General features: G+C 46.7%; 1 protein-coding gene and 1 long non-coding RNA gene across 3 annotated transcripts in view; one reads left to right on the top strand and one right to left on the bottom strand.

Annotated features, from left to right (window-relative positions):
* LOC146772730 (uncharacterized) overlaps nt 1-22,464 on the bottom strand; it is a 463,041-nt gene that overhangs the window by 124,841 nt on the left and 315,736 nt on the right. The window lies entirely within an intron of this gene.
* ECM1 (extracellular matrix protein 1) overlaps nt 8,615-22,464 on the top strand; it is a 44,564-nt gene continuing 30,714 nt past the window's right edge. The window contains exon 1 of the mRNA XM_085638964.1: nt 8,615-9,066. Coding sequence (XP_085495090.1) covers nt 8,997-9,066 — 70 coding nt within the window. The 5' untranslated portion in view covers nt 8,615-8,996. The remainder of the gene's footprint in view (nt 9,067-22,464) is intronic.

Below are 22,464 nucleotides of genomic sequence, written 5' to 3'. Positions count from 1 at the left end.
GGGGCTTCCCTGCACTCCTGGGAGCCCCGCGCTGCCGTGGGCAGCCTCGGCCGCTGCACTCTTCACCCGGGCCCCCTCCTGGGACCCGGGGCTTCTCTCCAGTCTGTCCGCCACTGCGGGGCTCTCCCTTCAGCATGGGAGCCCCGCGTTAGCACGGCACGCCGGTTTCTGTTTTTGCCGGAGCAGGCCCCGCCCACGTCCCGGCCAAGGGCGCCTGACTTCCGGCTTGTTTATGTCAGATCCTCTAAGGGTGGCGGCGTGCACATCTATCTGGATCCGTTTTTGTGTCAGAGGGCATGTCACCCACCGAAGAACCCAGCGTGTTGACGAGATTTGCACAGACATTTATAGTGAAGGTTAGTATTCATTGTGGTATTGTCAAGAAAGTGGTGAGACCCGTGTATGGTGCTTAACATAAGTTATGCCGGACTGAGAAGACCGAGCGGGGGAGTTTTTGACTGAATTTGAGGTGAAATTGGAACTTTGTCTCGCTGTTTGGCCGCAGTTTGCTGTTGGCGCACACGCTGCTGTTAAGCGCATGAGCAACGCATTTAAAGGAAAGCTTTCCGTGAGGCTGATTCCAGCGAGCAGGCACAGTTAGACGTGTGAAGTTGAGGGCGAGTAGTTGCCGAGTCTACACAGAGACGCGCTCACGATGCGTGCGCACAAGTGAATGGAAGGGAATGAAGCATGCATGTTTAACATGCCGACGAAAGAGAATAGACTGGGAATCACAGTCTAACACCAACGCACAGGACGTACGAAAGAATGAGGAACTTCACGCTGTGTTTCCAGCTTTGAGGCATCGCAGTGTCACTCGAGTCCTCTGTGTGTGTAACTCGAGACATACCATAGTGCTGTTATCAGTGTGCTACATCGGCACAATAAAAAACAAGCATTTGCAATGCAATAGATCTTGCATTTACGCGAGTTTGAGCTATTGACATTGCAAATGAAAATGCCTTTTATTTTTGTTTTCGTTTTTAAAACATAAATAAAAGGCATTGCCATTTGCAATGTTAATAGCTCAAACTTGCATAAATGCGAGACCTATTGCATTGCAAATGCTTGTTTATAGTCTTTTTCCACCCGTGGCAGCAGCACAGATGGGAGGAGGGCAATCATGAATGTGCATGGATTTTTAGGTCTGGCTTGATAGTGCAACTGTCACTTGACCTTTTAACCTACACCAAACATTTTCCACTAAATCTGGTTTTATGCAAATGCATATCCATGTTCAAGTGTTGTAATATCAGCTGTTGTAGTAGATCTGCTCTTAGGGAAGATTCCTTCTCATTTCTAATGGTTTTACAGGGAGGCCCAGCTGAGATTCGAACACTTGACCTGCAGCATACACAATTTCAGCTTGCAGTAGTGAGGACATTAACCACTTCAGCAAACTTGGTAGGAATGCAAGCTGTGCCCTACAACTTGTACACAGAACTCTGCAGTAGGTGTCTTAGTCCACTGCGCTACCTTCCCAGCTAATGAATTCCATAGAGCGCCTTCGGTGTTCCTGGATAGTGTTCAATTTTAAATATTTACATTTAAATGATAATTATTGGCAGCAGGTGTGATTGGATTAGCTACTGTCGCTCGTGTTGTCATGAGATACATTCCTGAGGGACCTACCCTAGGCCACACTCTGTGTCCAGATCCTCTTCTGGTGCATTTTGCTGGTTTCTCTCTTCCCGCGCGGTCTGAGCTCGTGGGTAGGCAAGGTGCCATGGGTGCTGCTGTAAGTAAGCAAGAAAACAGGCAAGCATATTTTGGTTTGGCACTGGTTTCACTGCACCTACTGCACGTTTGATAGCTCTGTTCCTAGTCTCACCCCCAGTCTCAGGCCTGGTATGTTTACTCGTGTCAAGAAAAATGATTTATTCCAGTCTCAGTAATAAAAAATTAAGATATTTTGAATAATTCATACACTTTCTGAAAAGAACAGACGTCTGAAGAGGGTGCATTAAGTCCCCTCCTGTCGATGTGTGATCTGGGACCGTCTGCTGGACATGAGCCAACTGGTTTTGGCAAAGTCATCATGCAGTCTATTGGGCAGAAGTTACACAAATATGCTCCACCTTGGGCGACCTTGTGTTAATGTCTTTGCACTCTACTAAGAGGGGGCGTGTTTCTGCTCCCCCCCCCCCCCCAAAACCTTGACTATATTAGTCATTCTTCACATGTGTTTTGTTTATTTAAACCTTTTAAAGTATTTTGGGCTTTTAGAAAACCAGAGTTCCTTTTATTTCATGTATTTGTTTTAAAGTGCTGATTTTGATAAGAGGTCACATTAAAGTAATTGACGAGTGTGATGAGAGAGTTACACAGTGTTCAGGCTGGAGTCCAGAAGTCCTTTCAAATCATGTTCTCAGTCCATCCTTGTGCCCAAATCAGTGACTATTCAGCTTTTTACAAAGACAAGGGTGGAAGACCTCCAAACACCAAAAGTCCTCCAACCAGAGACCCAAGTCTGAACATTACTTTTGTAACGCAAACCCAGTGCAAAGTGCTATGTTGGGATTTACTATCCAGTGGAAATTAGAATTTGCGTTAGATAGTTCACAAAGTAACGCAAAGTTGTGCAAGGGGCTACTTTGTGTTACACTGCGTCAAGGGGGCATTCCCATGCAACCACCAATAGGTATTTACACAAATCCCTTTCTACAACAATCGTAGATCGGGATTTGCACCAACTTCACATGAAATTGAAAAATAGTTCCCTGATGTCAGCAGTGGGTGGATATTATTCATCAAATTAAAACTGTGGTAGGGAAAGTATGCTCGAGGGATGGAGCAAAAACAAGTATAAAGGAGAAAGCTATTGAGTTAGGAGTATGAAAATGTGATAGACAAAGAAAGCCGACCATTCATGAATAAGGGGCTGACCCAATGTCCACTGGAGGCATTAGCTTATAGATAGTAGATCTTGGACAACAGACAGGCAAGACCTAAAAAGCACTTCTGCATCAGTTATGCACTGTACAGCACACATACAAAGTGGGGAAAAGTAGGAAATATAGTCCTCTTCCAGTACAAAAACTATTCCTTACAGAACGCACACACTTTTGCACAATGGCCCAAGGGAGTTTACTTTGGTGCATGGCAACCTAAAGTGCGTTACCTCCGGGAGAGAGGAACCCACAGCCACATCGTAGCAGATATGGCGCTGTTCTGCTCTCCCTTTCGTGCAACGCAGCGTTGTCCAAGTTGTCCTTTTAGGGGTGTGTGGTTGGAAGGCTGTTGGATGTAGCATCAATTATATGAGAGAATAGTCAAAACTTTCACGCTTTAATGCTATCCGATTTGGGGAGGTGTTGTCTATACTTGTTTTTCGAGTAGGCATTGAATTCCAGAGTTTGAACATCTGTACAGAGAAGGTTGTTTTGCTACTTTGAGACTTTCTTCAAGTAAATAAGTCGATAATGGACGAAGGGACCGTGTTTGACCATAAGAGTGGAGTTTTGTTGAAGGAAGTGGGGGCATTCCAATGAGGAACTATACACATTTCTTTCCCATTGATTCCTTGTCCACTCTTCGGTCATGGGAAGGAGATTCTACCCCAGTTTGAGCCGCTTACCACCCACAGCATACCACACAAGCCGGACTGGTCCTTTATCTGGGGTTCTTCATGGCTGAGTGTTGCTATGTGATGAGCATGTTCTGCCCCAATCTTGAGTACAGAGGTGCCTACACCTAAAAGCCAGAGGAATCTGATTTCTCTTTTTTTTTAGTAAAAGAACTTCTCTTTTGCCTAATAATGCCTATGTATGTGCTTTCTAGCCTGCATGCACATTACTTCAGCATTCCAGTGTAAAATTAAAAAGCATTGGCAAAGCCAGCAGGCCTTAAATATGGATGCAGGTAACTGCCTTTAACAATGCTTGTTTGTATCATCATCGTTTATAGCCAAATTCATTTCAAGTTGCCCGTCCTTGCATACCCATCGAGGACATTTTGGAATTTTAGCAAAAATCATTTCAGTACAACCGCCCATGTGTGCGTATTTGTGTTCACACACATGACCATCTTTGGAAGATTGTCTATGCTTTACTTCCAAGATGGCGTGCACAATATAGGAAAGGTATATCAAGAAAATAAAATATATAGAAATATGCAACTGAAAAAGACAGAAGCAAGACACTCACAAGCAATTTTCAACTGCCAAGGCAAAACCTGAAAGAATGTGCTTCGGCATCAGTAACGCATCAGTACAAGTTAAACATGTTGAAGAGTTGCACTGTTGCACAACCTAGCAGCTAATCAGAAATAAATGTATTAGATCATCACTCACAAAGAATTGATTTGCATTACTAGGAACAAGATACTATAATTTATGACAAACAATAGAAGACATGTGCTGATACTGGCTGTCAGGAAATGCGCCCTACAGCCACGTGCAACTGTCGGTATGTAGTTTTCAAAATAAATCAAAATATAGATGCTTAAATAAAATAAACGGATGCAGGTACATTTTAAAAACAAGTCGTCTTGCCCACTACCCTAGGTGAGGACGCTTTGATCCTGAAGGTCGTCAGAAGACGACAAGGTAACCTTTTTAAGACCGCTGTATCAGTAAAATGTGCTTATTTGACTTTTATTGCTATTTTCTATTCCTACACTCTCATGCCTACGGGGTCAGGCAGTAGACAGCAGCAACTGCCTCCAGGCGTACGAGGACACGTGACGTCATCGCGTATTGCGTCACCATTGCTCCTAAGCAACGGCGCTTTGTTTCCTTCGACCGCATGGCTTGGCGAATGCTCACCAAACAATGCGTCTGTTGCGGGGTGACGTAGGTTTCGCCGTACTGTGACCACGGGACACAACAATCTCGGAATATTATACCAGGAAAACAAATACAGTGGCGTTAAAAAAACGGGAGTAGATAAGAACGTTAAACTGTTAAGGCACAGTGTTAAATTGACGAATGAGAATTAAGTGGAGGGTAACGATAACAAATTAGAGGAAAGAATGAGGGCAAGGGAAGTATGGATGGCGAAGCTCACCCCAGGTGTAATTAAAAAGTTATTATCCAAAAATAACTTGATTCATAAAAAATTATAACATTAATAAAAATTGAACGAGGAGATTGTATAGGGCCTCATCTGGTAAATAAAACAGTACTACTGAATACTAATGGAATGTAAATGACAGTGTGATTTGAACGTTTTGTGACTTTCTTGATGGTGTCAGTCACTGTTGGAGTACATGCCTAGTTTTGCGGATTGTCCAGAAACAGTTCTGTGGTTGGTGGAGCAGGGTCAGACAATTTCAGACCTTATGTGCATTATTCAGCCTTTACAGTTTTTAGGTCTCGCCTGACCCAGCGCATGCGCTGGTCTGGCGAGACATTTTGTTAGGGCTCTAAAAAGTGCTACCAGGCCAGCCTAGAGCTACAGTGCATATGCGCGGGCACGCGCGCCGCACTTGACCGAGGTTACTTTCACTTTCGCGGCCGCCCGGCCGTTTGATGTTTGATCGCGATCACTTTCGCGGCCGCACGGCCGCTTTGCATAGCCAATAGGTCTCGCTTTTGGGACCTTATAAGTATTTAGTTATGCAACTGTTGCATGGCTAAACACTTATAAGGTCCCAAAGGCGAGACCTATTGGCTATGCCAATGCTTGTTTAGGTTGAGCCTGGGCAGCGCATGCGCTGCTCTAGGAGCCATGCGGTATTTGAGCATGTACTTGAAGACCCACCCACTCTCTGCCCATATTTGTGATTGGCTTGTGTCATTGTCCTTCCTAAATGTTGGCTTCTGATTCATTATTAGGCTTGTTAGTCCCTCCTTAGTACCGTCTTGTGTTCATTCGTAACCTCCCATGAGGACTGGTCCTTTTACTTCTACTGTTACACGGTATGTCTTCTTTAGTCTGTAAGCACTATTTTCTTTAATGAGTTTCTCTTACTGCAGGAGGGTCTCTCGAGCACAGTTGTGACCACCGGCTTGTTTATTTAACTCGTAGCAAATGGGGAGCTCTTCAGGGGTCATGGGAGACAGAAGGGGGAACTCCGAAATGCCTTCAAGCATTTGGAATGCAATAGGTCTCGCATTTGCGAGAGTTTAAGCTATTGGCATTGTAAATGACAATGCCTTTTATTATGTTTTAAAAACCAAAACATAAATAAAAGGCATTGTCATTTACAATGCCAATAGCTCAAACTCGCGTAAATGCGAGACCTATTGCATTGCAGATGCTTGTTAGCCTTATAAATAGTTTTGTCGCACTTGCCCATCATTCTTGCTGAAGCTGCCTCTGCATTTCATGTGGCTCAGTCTATTACTGCGTTTCCTCAACTATTCCCTACCAAGTAGGAGGAAACGCTTCATGGGCTGGACCCCAGTCATGTGGTGTCTTTCCAAATAGACCATTTGTTCAGGACAGTATGGATGGGCAGCTGTTTGTGTACTTTGCTAAAGCTCAGAAGGCCAATGCGGCAACCAAACGCACCATTTCTGGCTGGGTCAACCTCTGGTCTGCTCTGTCTTGCCTTTGTCCTAAAAAGACCCTCCAGAGAGCATTTGTGATAATTCAGTAGGGCCACCAAAGTCTGCACCAGGGGCTTCTCCTGAGGCACCCCAGTTACCAACATCTGCCAGGTCATCTTTGCAAAGCATTACTGAGCACTAGAACCTCAGTGCTCACGCATGCAGCAAAGGGTACTTTGCCATAGCTGTCTGTGTTGCAAGAATTCCTTGGTTAACAGGCACTACTCTATTCTAAAGGGGTGTCAGGGCAAATCTTAGTTATTTATTATCTCTTTTGCAGAAAAAATTCCAGAAGGCAGTTTCATCTTTTTGTAAAAGTGTTTTATACAGTTTTTATGAGACTTTCTCTTGGGTGAGCAACACAAAGTTACAGCCAACACGTGTTTCGCCCCTTTTACATGGCCATCCGGCCAGGGGCTTCCTCAGGGTGTTAAATAGTATCGAAGGACATGAATATAATCCCGTAGTATCGGTTGGAAAGTCCTTTGTTTTCTGAAAAATAGCAGTGAAGGGCACAAATGCCCGTGATCGGTCTGTCCTTGCGGTCGGCAATTTCTCATCTGAGACTACTCTATTCTGAGTCCTAGGAAAATGTTGCTTCTTCTCACTGCCCTTGAACCTACTCATCTACCGTTCCTACCCCCGCTTTTGTTTTTTTGCGAAGGATCCGCAGTTTCACATTGCTGCCAGATCACTTCTCTCCACTTGCAAGACACCCCTCAATTTAATCTAAATTTATAGTTTGAAAATGGCTATCTTCCATTTTTGAACAGGAATTTAACAGCAAAATATAACTAACAAAACTTCCAAGATGACCTCCGTGCATGAGCACATATGTGCACAAATGCCGACACATTGGCAACCATCTTGCAATGAGTTTTGTAATAGTTTGACCCAAACCATTCCAAGATCCATGCAAGAGAGTTCAAACACATGTGCATGCACAAGGACATGGTGGTCATCTTGGGCCTGTTTTTTTATTATCAAACTCTAAGAAATGTATTTTCTAAATGTTATCTGATTTATGTGCATGCATGCCTGTAACCTGCATATTGCTAGTCTTTGAAAGAATTCCAGGATGCCCACCCATACGTCCACACGTATACACGCTCGGACTCCATCTTGGAATACATCTAGCCATGTATTATGCCAAACCAAACAATTGTTTACAAAACCAATAGGTCTGCTCTAACATCTTAAAGTAGAGCCTTTGGGCTTTGCCAGTGGTTGTGTCCATTAAAACAGTGTGCTTTCCCAAAAGGCAAAAGATTGTGTTGTTGGATAATAAAAACTGGAGTGGCTTTAGGCAGCGTACTTGGCATGTGCAACACACAGCCATGTTTTGTGTACTTGCTCAAATTAATTTCATATTTTCCTAGACTAATTCACCACTAATCCTTTTTTGGTTCCGGAGTAGCATGCTACTCACCAAAAAGCGTTTCAACACCTCATCAGGGGTAGCAAGTGCTATAAAATGCAAACCTTTCCCTCTTCTATCCCTCCACTATCCTTGTCAATCCAAATAACAGACTAACATATCCACCACCCAAATGTATTTCATATTTCAATATACTAATTCACCTCTAATCCTTTTGGGTTCCGGAGTAGCGTGCTATTTGCCAAAAAAGCACTTACCTCATCAGGGGTAGCAAGCACTATATAAATGCAAACCTTCCCTCTTCCATCCCTCAACTATCCTTCTCAATCCAAATAACTGACTAACATATCCACCACTCAAATTAATTTCATATTACACTATACTAATTCACTACTAATCCTTTTGGGTTCCGGGGTAGTGTGCTATTCACCGAAAAAGCACCTCGACGCCTCATCAGGAGTAGTAAACGCTATATAAATGCAATTGCAATACAATACTTTGCCATGCTGAACTGTGGAATGGAGACATGTGGATTTCAGGGAAGTGAGCAAGAAACCTGAAACGTATTGTCTAAAACCACTACTCGGACGTAAGCAGAAGGGAGAGGTTCTTCTGAGAGCTGTTTTGTGCCCTGGCTTAACGTTGTGTAATTCAGCAGTGAATTAAAGTGTCAATACAGCTGTGTGGTTTTCCTGATCCAGGCTGTGGGGAAGCCTTGAGGAGTTTCAGGTAACTTTCCTGTCATTGTCTGCCAGGATTACTGCGGCTGTTGGACGACAGACCGACGTGGTAATGAAAAGCGTCGATTGTAATACAGGCATGGAGTAATCGCCACTACTCGCTGTTGTGGAAGAGAATTACTGAGTAGTTGCATGGGCTGCGCGCTGAGTGGTGAGCTCAGCCGTGAGTCACCGAGGGGCGTGTCCAGCTGCTGGCAGGGGCAGCCCTGGGCTGCTGGTATTAAAGCACCCTCAGGAGGGGGAAGCCAGACAAACTGACTGACAGAGGCGCGCTGAGGGCAGAGGAGGGAGCCGCACAGCAGGAGCGCCAGAGGAAGAGAAGCGGCCCGTAACACAGCGGCGAGAGGAGGGAAGAAAAGAGAGGTGTCGGCACTTGAACTTCGCCATGAAGTGTATCCTGGGGCGCGTCCTGGCCTTCCACCTGGCCCTGTGCCTGTGCCTGGCTCAACAACAACGTGAGTTTATCTACTGTGTGCTCTCACTCCGGGGGACTCATTCAGTGACGCACCTAGGGTGTCAGGGGCCCTAAAGCAAGTAAGGGGAATGGGGTCCCATCCTCTGGTTCGGTAGTTGAAAAAAACACTTTAATGGGGATAAAGTGGGGCAGTCACGCCCATGGACCTCGGTGTCACTGCACCTGCTGCTCCCAGTGATAGCAACGCCGCTGCAGTGATTCTACTCCCTCAGTATCGGCTCTGCTCTCCGGATGCCCAGCGGAAGGAAAAGGAGACCCTCTGTCTGCTGTTTGGGTAGTACAATATGAAATAATCAGGGTTCCGTGGCCCCTCGGGACTCTGGCCCTGGTGTCACTGCACCTGCTGCACCCCATCGATATTTACGCCTCTGTCTGTTCAGCCCCCGGGGCTGTCGCTCCTCTGCTCAGTCACTGTAGGCGCCGCTGTCATTAGGGTGTTCACCTCATTCCATGCCATCACAGTCACTGTTTACATTCCTCTGCTTTCATGACACCCTAATGCATTCTGGGAGTTACAGAACGGATTTATTTTAATTGACGAAATGAGATGTGCACAACTGATGGCTGTGATTTGGGGGTGAAAAGTTCATGACTAGGGACAGTGTCCGTGATGACGTAGAGTGGGGTTGTCTCCCTGACTGTCATATCCCAGGGGTCGTCACAACTGTCATTCAGAGACGTCACTGCTTGGGCTGCCACCAGTCTCTGCTCTCTCTCACTAGAGCTTGTGTTTTTGCTCTATGCTGAATCTTGGTGCTTTACGTGCACACCCGAAGACTGTCGCTGCTGTCTGTCCACCCGCAAGTGCCGTCACTAGTTGGTGCGCTCTCAGTTCTTTCAGGGGTGTCTGCTCTTACTCGACTCAAACCACAGTCACTGTTCTGCCCACAAAATGGAAATTGCCCTCTTTCTACTGGCACTCGTGGGCTCTTTGTACCGCCTTCCCACCCCAGGGCTGTCACCGGCTGCCTCTACGGTCTCCTCACACTCTCAGGGTTGTCAGTGCTGTTCGTTTACACCCAAAGCTGCGTGCGTCTTCCGCTGATACTCACTGTTAAGTTTAGTCACTGCATTCTGCTCACTGCGGGGTTCTGCCGGTATTGTACGTGTCGTTGACTCTATGCTTTTCTTACCTCGGAGTTGTCACTACTGTCAGTTCACACGTGGGCAGTGGCTGCTGCCTTTCACACTCAGGTGGTAGAGTCGTGTTGTATAGCAGCATTTATATAGCGCTTACTACCCTTCTATAGGTCACTGAAACGCTTCCCTACATGGGTTGCATGCTACGCAGTGCAGGTTGTGTGCTTGGAAGGATTTTGTCTATGTCGTAACTTTTCCCCCTTTACCCCTGCTTCTTTTCTGCTTTTCCTTCCTTAATTGCCCCCCTCCCCTTATTACCCGTCCCATGGTTCGGCCCTCCTGACTAGAGTAGAATGTTCCAGAATGTCCTCAGTTGGGACATGAAATAAAGAGGATTGCTTTTCTTTTTTTAAGATTCCAGTGGCTGCTTTACAACAGTTTTGATCCTATGTGGTTAGTGTTTCCATGTTGTGCGTGGAGACCACGGAGATGCAGTTAATGTGGGAGCGGATGTGGACTAACGGCCAGAGATGCTGACTTTGGAGCCAGGGAGCCAGGTTTAAGTCTCAACGTTGGCTCAACATCCCGTGATTCTGGGCAAATCACTTAATCTCCCTGTGCCTACTTAAAATGAATGTGTCCTTGTGTAACATAACTGGTGCTCATGTAAAGCGCTCCAATACCCTCGGGTGGAGTTCGTGCTAAATAAAACTGCCCCCCCCCCCCCCCAGCTCCCCCAAACACGTGTTATGGAATACAGCGCCTTGCAGTGTGCTGGATGATGAGGGTGAGAAACCACGAGGCAGTTCTATGGTTAGTGCCAGGGCTTTAAGTGGGCCGGGTCTCACCGGTGCTGAGCACCGGCTGTTTTTAAAGGGAGGCTCGAAACGGGTCTCTATCGGGCTCCGTTTTGTGCCCTGACACAGGCGGTCAGTTTTTCTCTGGACTGCAGTGACAGCAGGCACATCCATGTGCGCGTGCTCACACTGCTCACTTCTCAATAGTGGAGAAGTTACGGCATGACGTCATGCCAGGTGAGCGTTGTAGGGAAGGGAAATCCTCTAAAGAATCATTTTCTCTCTGGATTTCCCTTCTCTTTTTGAAACTCAGGCGCAGCAACATTGTTGTGGTGTCACCAGGGCTTTAAGTGGGAGCTTTTTCAATATCATATACAAACCATGGTAGATGCTGATTTATCACTTTCAACTAACAACCACTGACAAAGCCAAAAGTCCTGCCTTGTTGAAGAGATTATGTTTCTTGTTGTATCGTTTATCTGGATGCAATGACAGAAACAGCAATATACAAGTCGGGCAGCACACTATGCTAAGGAAAGATTTTTAGCTTATGTGTTTTTAAGCCACATCCTTAATTACATTGGCCACGCCCCTTTGAGAGACACCCCCCCCCTCCCCCCAGTTTTTTTCATCCCACTTAAAGCCCTGGTTAGCGCTATCTGCTCACATCGAAGGCGCGGGCATTGCTGTCTTCTCACTCTTGGAGTGAAGCCTGCTGTCTACTCTCACTCAATGTTTATACTCATGCCTGTTTGTTTGACTCACTTAGGTTAAACAAGGTAGTGGAATGAAATGGTTACATTAATTTCGGACTCTGTTAATTACTCTGGGCTGCATTCCAGTCCATCACATTTTTGCTCACGTTCCCACTTCAGACTATGACGACTGACATCCAAATGAGACTCGGCCCCACCCTGATGCGACAGTCAAAGGTCAAGCAGTGCGGCCACGCCCTCTCTGAATGGAAACATCAGAAATAGCAGTCATGCTTCAGCCTAGCTTGGCCTTGTCACGGAGGCGCTGACTGGGTTCTGTTGCACTGGCCAATCACTGCGATTTATTGCAATTAAGGGCCTGTCACTACTATCTGTCCTCAGGTGTCACTTCTGTTAGTCCACAGATGTCACAGCCACCTGCAGACAGAGGCAGCCACTGCTGTCTGTCCACAGGTGTCTCTTCTGTCAGTCCACAGATGTCACAGCCACCTGCAGACAGAGGCAGTCATTGCTGACTCTCCACAAGTGTCTCTTCTATCAGTCCACAGATGTCACAGCCACCTGCAGACAGAGGCAGTCACTGCTGTCTCTCCACAGGTGTCTCTTCCGTCAGTCCACAGATGTCACAGCCACCTGCAGACAGAGGCAGTCACTGCTGACTCTCCACAGGTGTCTCTTCCGTCAGTCCACAGATGTCACAGCCACCTGCAGACAGAGGCAGTCACTGCTGTCTGTCCACAGGTGTCTCTTCTGTCAGTCCACAGATGTCACAGCCACCTGCAGACAGAGGCAGTCATTGCTGACTCTCCACAAGTGTCTCTTCTATCAGTCCACAGATGTCACAGCCACCTGCAGACAGAGGCAGTCACTGCTGTCTGTCCACAGGTGTCTCTTCTGTCAGTCCACAGATGTCACAGCCACCTGCAGAAAGAGGCAGTCACTGCTGACTCTCCACAGGTGTCTCTTCCGTCAGTCCACAGATGTCACAGCCACCTGCAGACAGAGGCAGTCACTGCTGTCTGTCCACAGGTGTCTCTTCTGTCAGTCCACAGATGTCACAGCCACCTGCAGTCAGAGGCAGTCACTGCTGACTCTCCACAGGTGTCTCTTCCGTCAGTCCACAGATGTCACAGCCACCTGCAGACAGAGGCAGTCACTGCTGTCTGTCCACAGGTGTCTCTGCTGTCTGTCCACAGATGTCACAGCCACCTGCAGACAGAGGCAGTCATTGCTGACTCTCCACAAGTGTCTCTTCTGTCAGTCCACAGATGTCACAGCCACCTGCAGACAGAGGCTGTCGCTGCGGTCTATCCACAGGCTGTCACTGCTGTCTGTCCACAGGTGTCTCTTCTGTCAGTCCACAGATGTCACAGTCATCTGCAGACAGAGACAGTCACTACTGTCTGTCCACAGGCCATCACTGCTGCCTGTCCACAGGTGTCTCTGCTGTCTGTCCACAAATGTCACAACCACCTGCAGACAGGGGCAGTCACTGCTCTCTGTCCACAGGTGTCTCTTCTGTCATCACACAGATGTAATGACTCATCTGTAGACAGAGGCAGTCACTGCTGTCTGCTCACACCTGGCGTTATCCGCGCTTAAACTGTTGGTGGTCTCTCGCTCCCTCTCTGTCCCCGTTTCACTGTCTACCACCCTCTCTTCCCTCTCCTCCTCTGTCTCTTCCCCTCCATCTTCTTCCTCACCTCTCCTTAGTCTGATTTACATTCCCCTCTGCCTTATCACATCCCGGGGTGTGTCTCTGTCACAGAACCAATGTACCATCTGCTCCGAATGTTCTCATTCTGGCCAACTCTATAAGTTCCGTAACAAGCATTGAAAATACAATCGATCTCGCCTTTGATTAAGTTAAAGCCATTTGCTTTGCTAATGATATTGTATAGCAAAGCAAATGGCTTTAACTTAATAAAAGGCGAGACCTATTGCATTTTTAATGCTTGTACTAAAGACGGGAACAATAAACACTGGCAGGTGCCGAACAACAGAACACCTCACCAGCCCTCCCAATGCCCCCATCCCACCCCGCCACCGCTCACTCACAACCGACCTCAATCCTGGCCACAGCCAGCCCTTTATTTTCCATCACTGGGGCAATCACACGGTCTTGCCAATGCACCTCAACCCTGCCCTCACTCCTCCTACCCACAACCAACCTCATTGCCCCCCGCCCCCAAAACTCTACCACCCGACCTAACAAACGTAACTGCAGTTGTACTGGCCTCCAGCAGACCCTCCTATTTCAGCCCTGCCTAGTCAGAATTGTCTTTTACCAGGATAGCGCCCTGGGTGGAAAGAAATTTGGTGCCCTCTCTGTTTGTAAATATAATGAGTCCCTGACTGTCTACCCCAGAATTGTGACTGGCCTCTGAACCTAAACATCTCGGCACCTCGCCCAGCTCACCTGAATCACTCAGATTAGTTCCTCGCGCTGGTGCCAAGTTTTTTGTTGAAGGGGCGGGGTTAAAAGTCTGTGGAAGCAAGGGGTGAAAGGGGTGGGAGGACAAGAAAGGTGGTGGGGGGTGGGTGCTAAAAACAGAACTTTCACCACTGGGGCCAGGTGACAGCGTCTCTGCTGTCTGCATGACCTGCATGGAGACCGTTACTTACGCCACGCCCCCTCTGAAGATTGGCGCCCTGGGCCCAGCTCACCCATGACAACAGCCCGTCCTAGGGACCCTGCACCGCAATGCTGCCCAAAGCAACCCCCCCCCCCTCCCCTGCCGGCCACTACTCATAAACACAACCGTAATCCAGGCCTCCAGCAGACCCTTCTATTCTAGGACTGGGACACGCACACTTGCCTGCTATTCACCCCCCAACCCTGTCCAGCCGCTATCTTTGCTATTTCAGAGCTAGGGCCAAAGCCGCACAATGCCACCCTGCAGTGCGCGCTGCTGTTCCAGTACTGTATGGGGACTCGCAGGGCTCAGTCGGTGCGCCTCGAGCCCCGCCGGCAGCACCTGGGCAATCATTGCCAGCTCTCTGCAAACAAAACACCAGTCTGATGCCAAGCCGATGACGTCATTGATTGTGTCACCGAGGAGGCATGTCTGTGAGAGATGACACACAGGAGATCTCGCCCCCACTGTTGCTTTCCTGAACTGCTGCATGATTCCAGTAACCCTGAACGTATCATATTTGGGTGTAAGATTTACTGATGACATTGGATCCATGGTAAATTGACGTGTACAGGGTGAGAAAGCCGGGGATGATAACTCGACAGCGTCAAATGTATTTTATGCAGAGGAAGGCTGGTGCACAATAGCGCCCCCGTTCTGTTGATCTGGTTTCCTTCCTCTCTCCTCAGCTATCTTTCTCTTCTCCTCGTCTTCTCAGTATGAACCCTGCTTGCGCCTTTCTTGATATATCTTATTTCTTATACCTTTTTAGGTCTCGCCTGGCGAAAGCAGCGCATACGCTGCTCTAGCCAGGAGAGCACCTTTTGTAATCAATTCTGCGAGGGCTCTCATGCACGTGTCTGCAATGGACAAAGATGGCTGCTCTCACCATTTGTCCATTGCAAACTGCATGTGCATGTCCGTGGGACTGTGTGGACAGTCCCATGCCATTTTGTTGCCATAGCAACAAAATGCTGCTTCGTGTGTTTTTTTTTTTTTATGTCAGTTCCCCCGGGGCACAAGCAGGCATCCACTTATGTCTTTTTGCTCAGATCAGCCGTCCTCACAGAAGTGGATGCCTGCTTGTGCCCCGGGGGAACTGCAGGACAGCTGTTAGCATTTGCAGTGCAATAGGTCTCGCATTTAGGCGAGTTAGAGCTATTGACATTGCAAATGACAATGCCTTTTCTTTATGTATCAAAAACAAGACTAAAAGGTATTGCCATTTGCAATGTCAATAGCTCAAACTTGTGCAAATGCGAGACCTATTGCATTGCAAATGCTTGTTCCTTCCTCCCTCTTTTTCATCTCCTCCCCCCCCCTATCTGTGGGACTTTCCTTGAGCCCTTGCATATTTTCTGTCTTCTCTTCTTCCCTCGAACAGAAGTTTCCTCCCTTTCTTTATCCCTTTTATTGTTCACGTGGCCCTGCTTCACCCATCTTCTTCCCTATCACCCTCTTCTATTTCCCTCTCACCCTCTTCTATTTCCCTCTCACCCTCTTCTACTTCCCTCTCTCCTTCCTCCTCCCTGACTCCCTCGCATCCTGTAACTTCTTTCCACCACCCCCTCCCCCCCGTCCTCCCACCACTCCAGCTAGGTGGAGGCCTTCATTCGAATATCTGGTATTGTGATATCCGCTCCCTTGGGGGCTGTAATGCGCCCTCTGTTCTAATGCATGCACCGGTGTCTTCCGTTTCAGTTTAGCTGCGGTGTGGGCTGATTGTGGGATCTATTCAGTGCCTGAGGCTGTTTATTTCACTCTGTATGCACAGCTGTCATTTTTTTTATTTTATTTATTTATTTATTTGCAGTTTTATGTCGCAGCGAACTTGACCCGAAGGTATTGGAGCGATTTATATGAGCACCAGTTACGTTACACAATGACACATTCATCTGCCGTAGGCACGGGGAGATGAAGAGATTTGCCCAGAATCACAGGGTGTTGAGCCGATGCCGGGACTCAAACCTGGTTCCACACCTCCAAAGTCGGCAGCTCCGGCCATTAGGACGAAAATGACGGGAAGGGGGGGGGGGGGGGGACAACTACATAAAAATCTACTTTCAGATCTTATGAATTAGTGTTAAGAAAAGACACATTTAAAGGGGGCGGTGAGGCAACACCGACGGGGAACAGCGGTGACAAACACCGGGTACTTGAGTGAGTGCCGGGGTCCGTGGTGCCCTCCAGTGTGCAGTGGCTGTAGGGGTGGTGACAATAGGCACTCAGTGTTTAAGAGGGTGGTGAATCACAGAATAGTTCTGGGTGATTTTTATTTTTTTATTGGGGTATTTGACATGCACTTAACTTCAATAACCTACACGGAAAGTGATTTCTGCATGAGCGCATCCTATGTGCATGGGCGCGAGAACAGAAGCGTGTGGGGTCCAGTTGACACCAGGTAGTGCGGTAAATGCACGCGTGCTGTAATGAAAACTGTGCAGCAGGGAGGTCGTTGAATGGGCATTCGCTGTTAAAAACAAGCTCTCGGCTTTGGCAAAGGCAGCCGCTTCTTTATAATTGCATCACGCTTTCCCGAAAGTGAAAAAGGATCTCTTGTCTTTATGGGGCCATGTGTTTAAACACATGGCCCCATAAAGGTAAGAAACCTTTTACGCCAGAAGGAAAGCAGGAGAGCCCGTCCAAGTGGGTCGTCCAAAAAAGCCAAAGGGAGGCAACATACAAAGCTCTTTCCCAATGGCTGGCCACCATTTAGCATAAACGGCGACGCCAGCCAATGGGAAAGAGGGGCGGGGCTTAAAGCTCTTTGGTAAAAGTAAACTTGTTGACTATAAGTCTCGAGGCGAGGAGCGCATGCGCGCTCCAACGCCAGCCGAGATCTAAAAACCTCTCTTATTTTGATTCGTCTAACGTGTGCGGTAGGTGTTTTGCAGGCTACCCACCAACAGAGTGCTACCCTCTGGGAGAAAGTGTTAGCCAAATGGTAAGGCTCTAGGGTTTCTTAGAGGGTTTAATGGTAGCTAGAGATCGGCCCACCCACCCAACCAGCATATTCAGCCTCTAAGGTTCATTGGCTCTCCATATGGTAGAGCAGTAGCCAGAAAGGTGACTCTTGCCGGAATGCCTCCTGCTCAGCTGCCCTCCCCCTGTAGAAACCACTGTAAAGTCCTGTTCATGGGGCTGATTCACAAAGGGACGTGAGAGAATCCTTGTGAAGTGCCCAAAACATATACAATGAGAATACTGGGCTAATATTCATATTAGTACAAATAGAGAGGATTGTGCCCTCTTTTGCACTAATTTATTTATTCGGCTGATTCACAAACTCACGTCGGCGTATGTAAGCGTACTTCTGTAGTACTACTATACGTACTCTTAAATTCTTTTGTGAATTGACCTCTATGTGTCTGGGTTCTGGATTCATTGAAAGAAGACATGGTGATTTTGTGTTCAACTTTCCTGCATGAATATGGTTGCAGCAGTTCAGCCGGAGAGGGCCAACACCCGAACAATACACTGTGATCAAGATCTGGCCACTGCTGTACGTCTTCACAAAGGATATGGCCTGCCCGCCCATCACCCACTTCCTGTGCACTGATCTGCTGGCGACAAGAGCGGCAACAGACCTGATTGGCCAGTGGTTGTTTGGCATCAGTCTCTGCCCCCCGGAATTGCATACCCTTTATTGTTAGGATTTATCTTGGAGCACGTATGCTGGACCTACAAGCGCTCCTGTTCCCCCACACTTTTTGTGGTAGATTGTGGGATGCCGAACATAGCCAAGGCAATCAGAGTGACCATGCACTTTCTGGAGCCTGGTGCCACGAAATTAACTGTATAAGGAAGATGTATTTTGCAAGTATTGGTTCCTTCTAAAAGATTGGAAACATCTTTAATCTGAGTGGTCAGTTGACTTGGGCCCCCAAGCTCTGTTTCTTAATGTAAGCTCGCCTTTTTGGCCAAATCAGTAGTCATCCTATGACTTAAAGAGGTTCTGCACACTGGTGCAAAGATAGGAAGGACCACAGATAGCAGACCAACGCTGCCTCCCAGGAACGAGTAGGGAATGTACTCCTAGACTCAGAAAAAAGACTTATCGTTGCTGCAAACTGAAAGCAAAGAGGAGGTAATGCCCAGTGTGTAGAGACCTTGCAACAGGTCCAGCTGCTACAAGTGCTGCCATGAGGAGTCTGGTTTGACAAGTCCCGCCATTATAAGACCCAATACCGCTGCCCGACCAACGCAAGACTGGTTATGAGGTCTGCGGAGAGTGACGAGAGGCTGTTGGAACAAACTGCTGATTACCTTTAGCTTTGCCATGGTCTGTTTGATTGTCTCCTTTAGGATGAAGATCCATGTGTGGTTTGCAGCGTGTGCCCGCTGGCAGTAAGGGCTCGGGAGGCTTGTGATTGCTTTTCCCAACCTTCCATGCATCGACTTTTAGAGATCTCAACCGCTTTGAATTCTGACACCCTGTGACGCCCAGTGCCTTTTCTCCAGCACCTCATCATCCTGAGTTAAGGATGTTTGAGGGCCACAATCAAGGTGAGGCCCCCGAGCCTTGCAGCCAGCATGTTAGCATCTCCAAAGTCTGCGGATGTTTGACCACTAGGGCTGCCCAAGAACCTGTAGACCGCCCAAGTGAAGATGTGTCCGTGTAGATCAGGGACTAAGCACCCTCCGATATGAGTACCTGATGACCGTGGTCCTCTGGCTATGTGTCTCTATTCCATCTACGATAGGATGCCCTTCCAGTCTGGGTACTGGATCTAGCCTTTGTGGTTTCCACTTCCTATCCCTTCCAGACGATGCTTTTGGGGTAGGATAATCTGGATCAGCTCTTCTTTCCCCATCAGACAAGATGCCGCCTGTCCTGGGTACAGGATCCTGTAGTCACAACCATCTACTGCTGTAGGTGCAGACACCAAATTGCAGTACTCTGGTCTCCAACCTCTTGCCTTTGGAACAAATTGGATCACATACATTGCTTCATAGTAGAAAAAGCATGTAGCTTTTAGTAAACCTGCCTGGGCACTGCTCGTGGTAAATTTAAAACCTTCAAATACTAAAGCCATTCTGTACTTATACAAAAAAATTATTTATTCAATTTAATTTGAAATATTCCATTTGGTTTGTCTAGAGTTTTCTTGTTTACATTTTTTATACATGCAAGTGGTAAATCAAACTTTTATTCGCGTACGTTCATGTGAAAGTAAATAAATCCTTAACTATGAGCAAATAGGAGCTCTAATAATTTGAATGTTTGGAAATTATCAAGAATAGTCCTCAGCTAGATTGTTTGCTAAAAGCAATGTGCTTATTTTTCATTGGTAGCGTGCCGTGGACCAAGGGGTACAGGCAGGAGACACGCAACAAAGTCACTCTTCTCCTCAAACACAAGTTGAATTACTTCAATAAATTTAATTCACTTACTATATTGTTCCTTTCTCGTCACTGCTTTGCCCTGGAGACGGGGTTATTTGCCCCAAAACTCCCTTCTATGTGAGTCCGGGTTGATCAATCCCGATTTCCTAGGTTCCAGACATAGGTGGCCATGATGCTGCCTTCTCAGGAGAGTCCAGATGGAATCCCGGCGGCCCAGAGTAGAGAATCCTGTGATTGTAAACTCTTACTACCCCTGGTACTGCCTCCAGTGATCACAATGCTCACACCCCATTTGAGATCTCATTGGACCCTCCTTATATCTCCTTATACCAAGTTCTGGTGATTTGATTGTCCGCAACCATCAAACCCATGGTAGGGTCTCTGACCTTGAGTATAGGCTTCAGTGACCTTTGTGCCCATAAGAACCAGAGAATGGCCCTCCGGTTCTAGGAGCAGGCTCCTCCTCTTGGGTATCTCATAGAAATTAAAACCTAACTCCATAATGCACGGATATATTCTGTATGTTCTTAAATATTCCATTCTGCAAGCCAATGACAACCTATATTTCTTAAAATGTACACTCAATGGAACATTCATGGTTTCCAGCTAACTCACCAAAAAGAAGACAACAACACACCCTCTCTCCTTGGCAACACTAATACAAAAGTATCAACTCGCCAAGAGGCCAACAGCGACCTGCAGCCACCAACCTCGAACAAAAAGGAAAATACTCCTCGCCTTGCAGGTTAGACATTGGGAGAGTGAGGGATTCCACACAATGCATCTCCCTCCAGATAATCTTTCACAGTCCTCCTACACGCACCACCTTGATACGCAGACCATGGCGGATCGCCCGTCAAATCACAGAAACGGAGAATTTCGTGTTTATGGTTGTTTTGCCTGACTGCGTGAAGTATCATTTTGGTCAAGAAATACTTTTTACTCTCTAGCTCTGAACCAGATACCTTGGCCAAAGACTGGAGGAAGAGTTAATAAGGACAGATCAACTTCAGGAACGGCTTATCTTGAACTTCACAGGAGGTTGTTCTCGAGATCTGGAGAGGCTTCTTTGGACAGGAAAAGTCGAGAAATCACAAGGAAGACATTTAGAACAATCTAAGGCCCCTCGAGTGAAGGGTTACATTTGTATAAACATTATGTGCCAAAGAATTTTCATGGTGTGCAAAGGTAATGCATAGTGCTATGCAAACATACCTAGTTTTGCAAGGGTTTTGCCTTCTGTGTAAAACTATTTCTTGATAGGTCGAGAAATTGCCCCATTACAATCACCATATAGTAAAATATCTCAGCACGCCATTTAATTAATGGCTTGCCTCACATACGCAGCGTGATCTTGGGTAACCACATACCTCCTCCTGATTCAAGCATCTCACAGGAAGCCTCGGGCATAGAAGATGTTAGGGATATAGTACAATTTGGATTTTAAAGAGGCCATGCTAAGAAAATAGTTTCTCCTAATCTCACAAGCAAGTCTGTTATGGTGACAAGGAAGTGAAACTGTGAGGTTTGAAAAGGATGACATTGGCTGACCACAGGGTTATAAATACAGTTTTAGGGCAAGCTGCTCTTGAAGTTACGGATCATCACAGAGGACATTAGTGTCTCTGGATGAAACTGATAAGCATCACAAAGCTCTTTGGAGTCATGCAACAAAGCAGAATTTGGCATGTGTACAGACCATAGGAAAAGTGTTGTTTGTATGTTTGTGTGTCATACAGGTACCACTAACAAAATGGAGGAGCTTATACTAAGCAAAATGGCCGCAGCGTTCCTTTAACAGGTTTGAGTAAGAAACTTTCAGCAAGACTAGTGCATGGGTATTCGGCACCTGGGCAAATTGAAAATTTACTATGAATTTCATTGACAATATATGTGATACTTTTCGATGGCATTACCATTACATCAACCAAACCATCTGTAAACGTACACTCCATGGGAGGTTCATGTTTTCCAGCTAACTTACTTGATAGACCACAGTACACCATATCTCCGCGCCAACACAAATACATGACGACCAACTTGCTAAATGGCCAAAAGCTACATGGAGACATCAACATCCAACAAAAGGAAATAATCCTCGAGATTCATCTAGGATAATGAAAGGATACAAAAGAATGATCTCCCTGTAGATAATCCTTCATCGTCCTTCTCAACTCACGGCCTTGATGCGTAGAACCTGGAGGATCACACGGCAAATTGCTGAACAACAGTTTTATGTTAGTGGTTGGCTTGCTTCATTGTGATAGGAATCATGGCCACGTAATACTATTTACTCTCTGACCTGAAACAGGCACCTTGGCCAGTGAGTGGATGAAATGTTTACTAACACAGATCAACTTTTGGAACAGCTTATTTTAACCTTCACCGGTGGATGCTCTTAAGAGTTGGCGAGGCATCGTTGGGCTGGAAAAGTGGAGAAATCACCAGGAAGACCTTTAGTCCAATCTAAGTCCCTTCGAGCGAAGGGTTTATATCACCTTACCAATTTTGGAGGGTCTGTCTCTCCTACCCTAGTTTATATATTTGTATAAACACTGTATGCTAAAGATCTTCCATGGTGAGCAGAGGTAACGCATTACCCTTTGTGAATGTATCTAATTTTCCAAGTGTTTAGCCGGGGTGTGTGCTAGCTCCTTGATAGGTGAAGAAATTGACCCATTACATACTTTGAACCTGCATCTGTGGGCTGGATAGTCAGTTTTCATTGTCCTGGTTCATTCTGTTACAAATCACAGTTGCATAGTCCAACTACATCAACAGAACCACATGAAGCATGCAACTC

This window comes from Triturus cristatus, chromosome 12 (genome assembly GCF_964204655.1).
Source record: "Triturus cristatus chromosome 12, aTriCri1.1, whole genome shotgun sequence".
NCBI classification, from domain to species: Eukaryota; Metazoa; Chordata; class Amphibia; order Caudata; family Salamandridae; genus Triturus; species Triturus cristatus.
The sequence above is the reverse complement of the archived record's forward strand: the minus strand, read 5'-3'. Positions and strand labels throughout refer to the sequence as shown.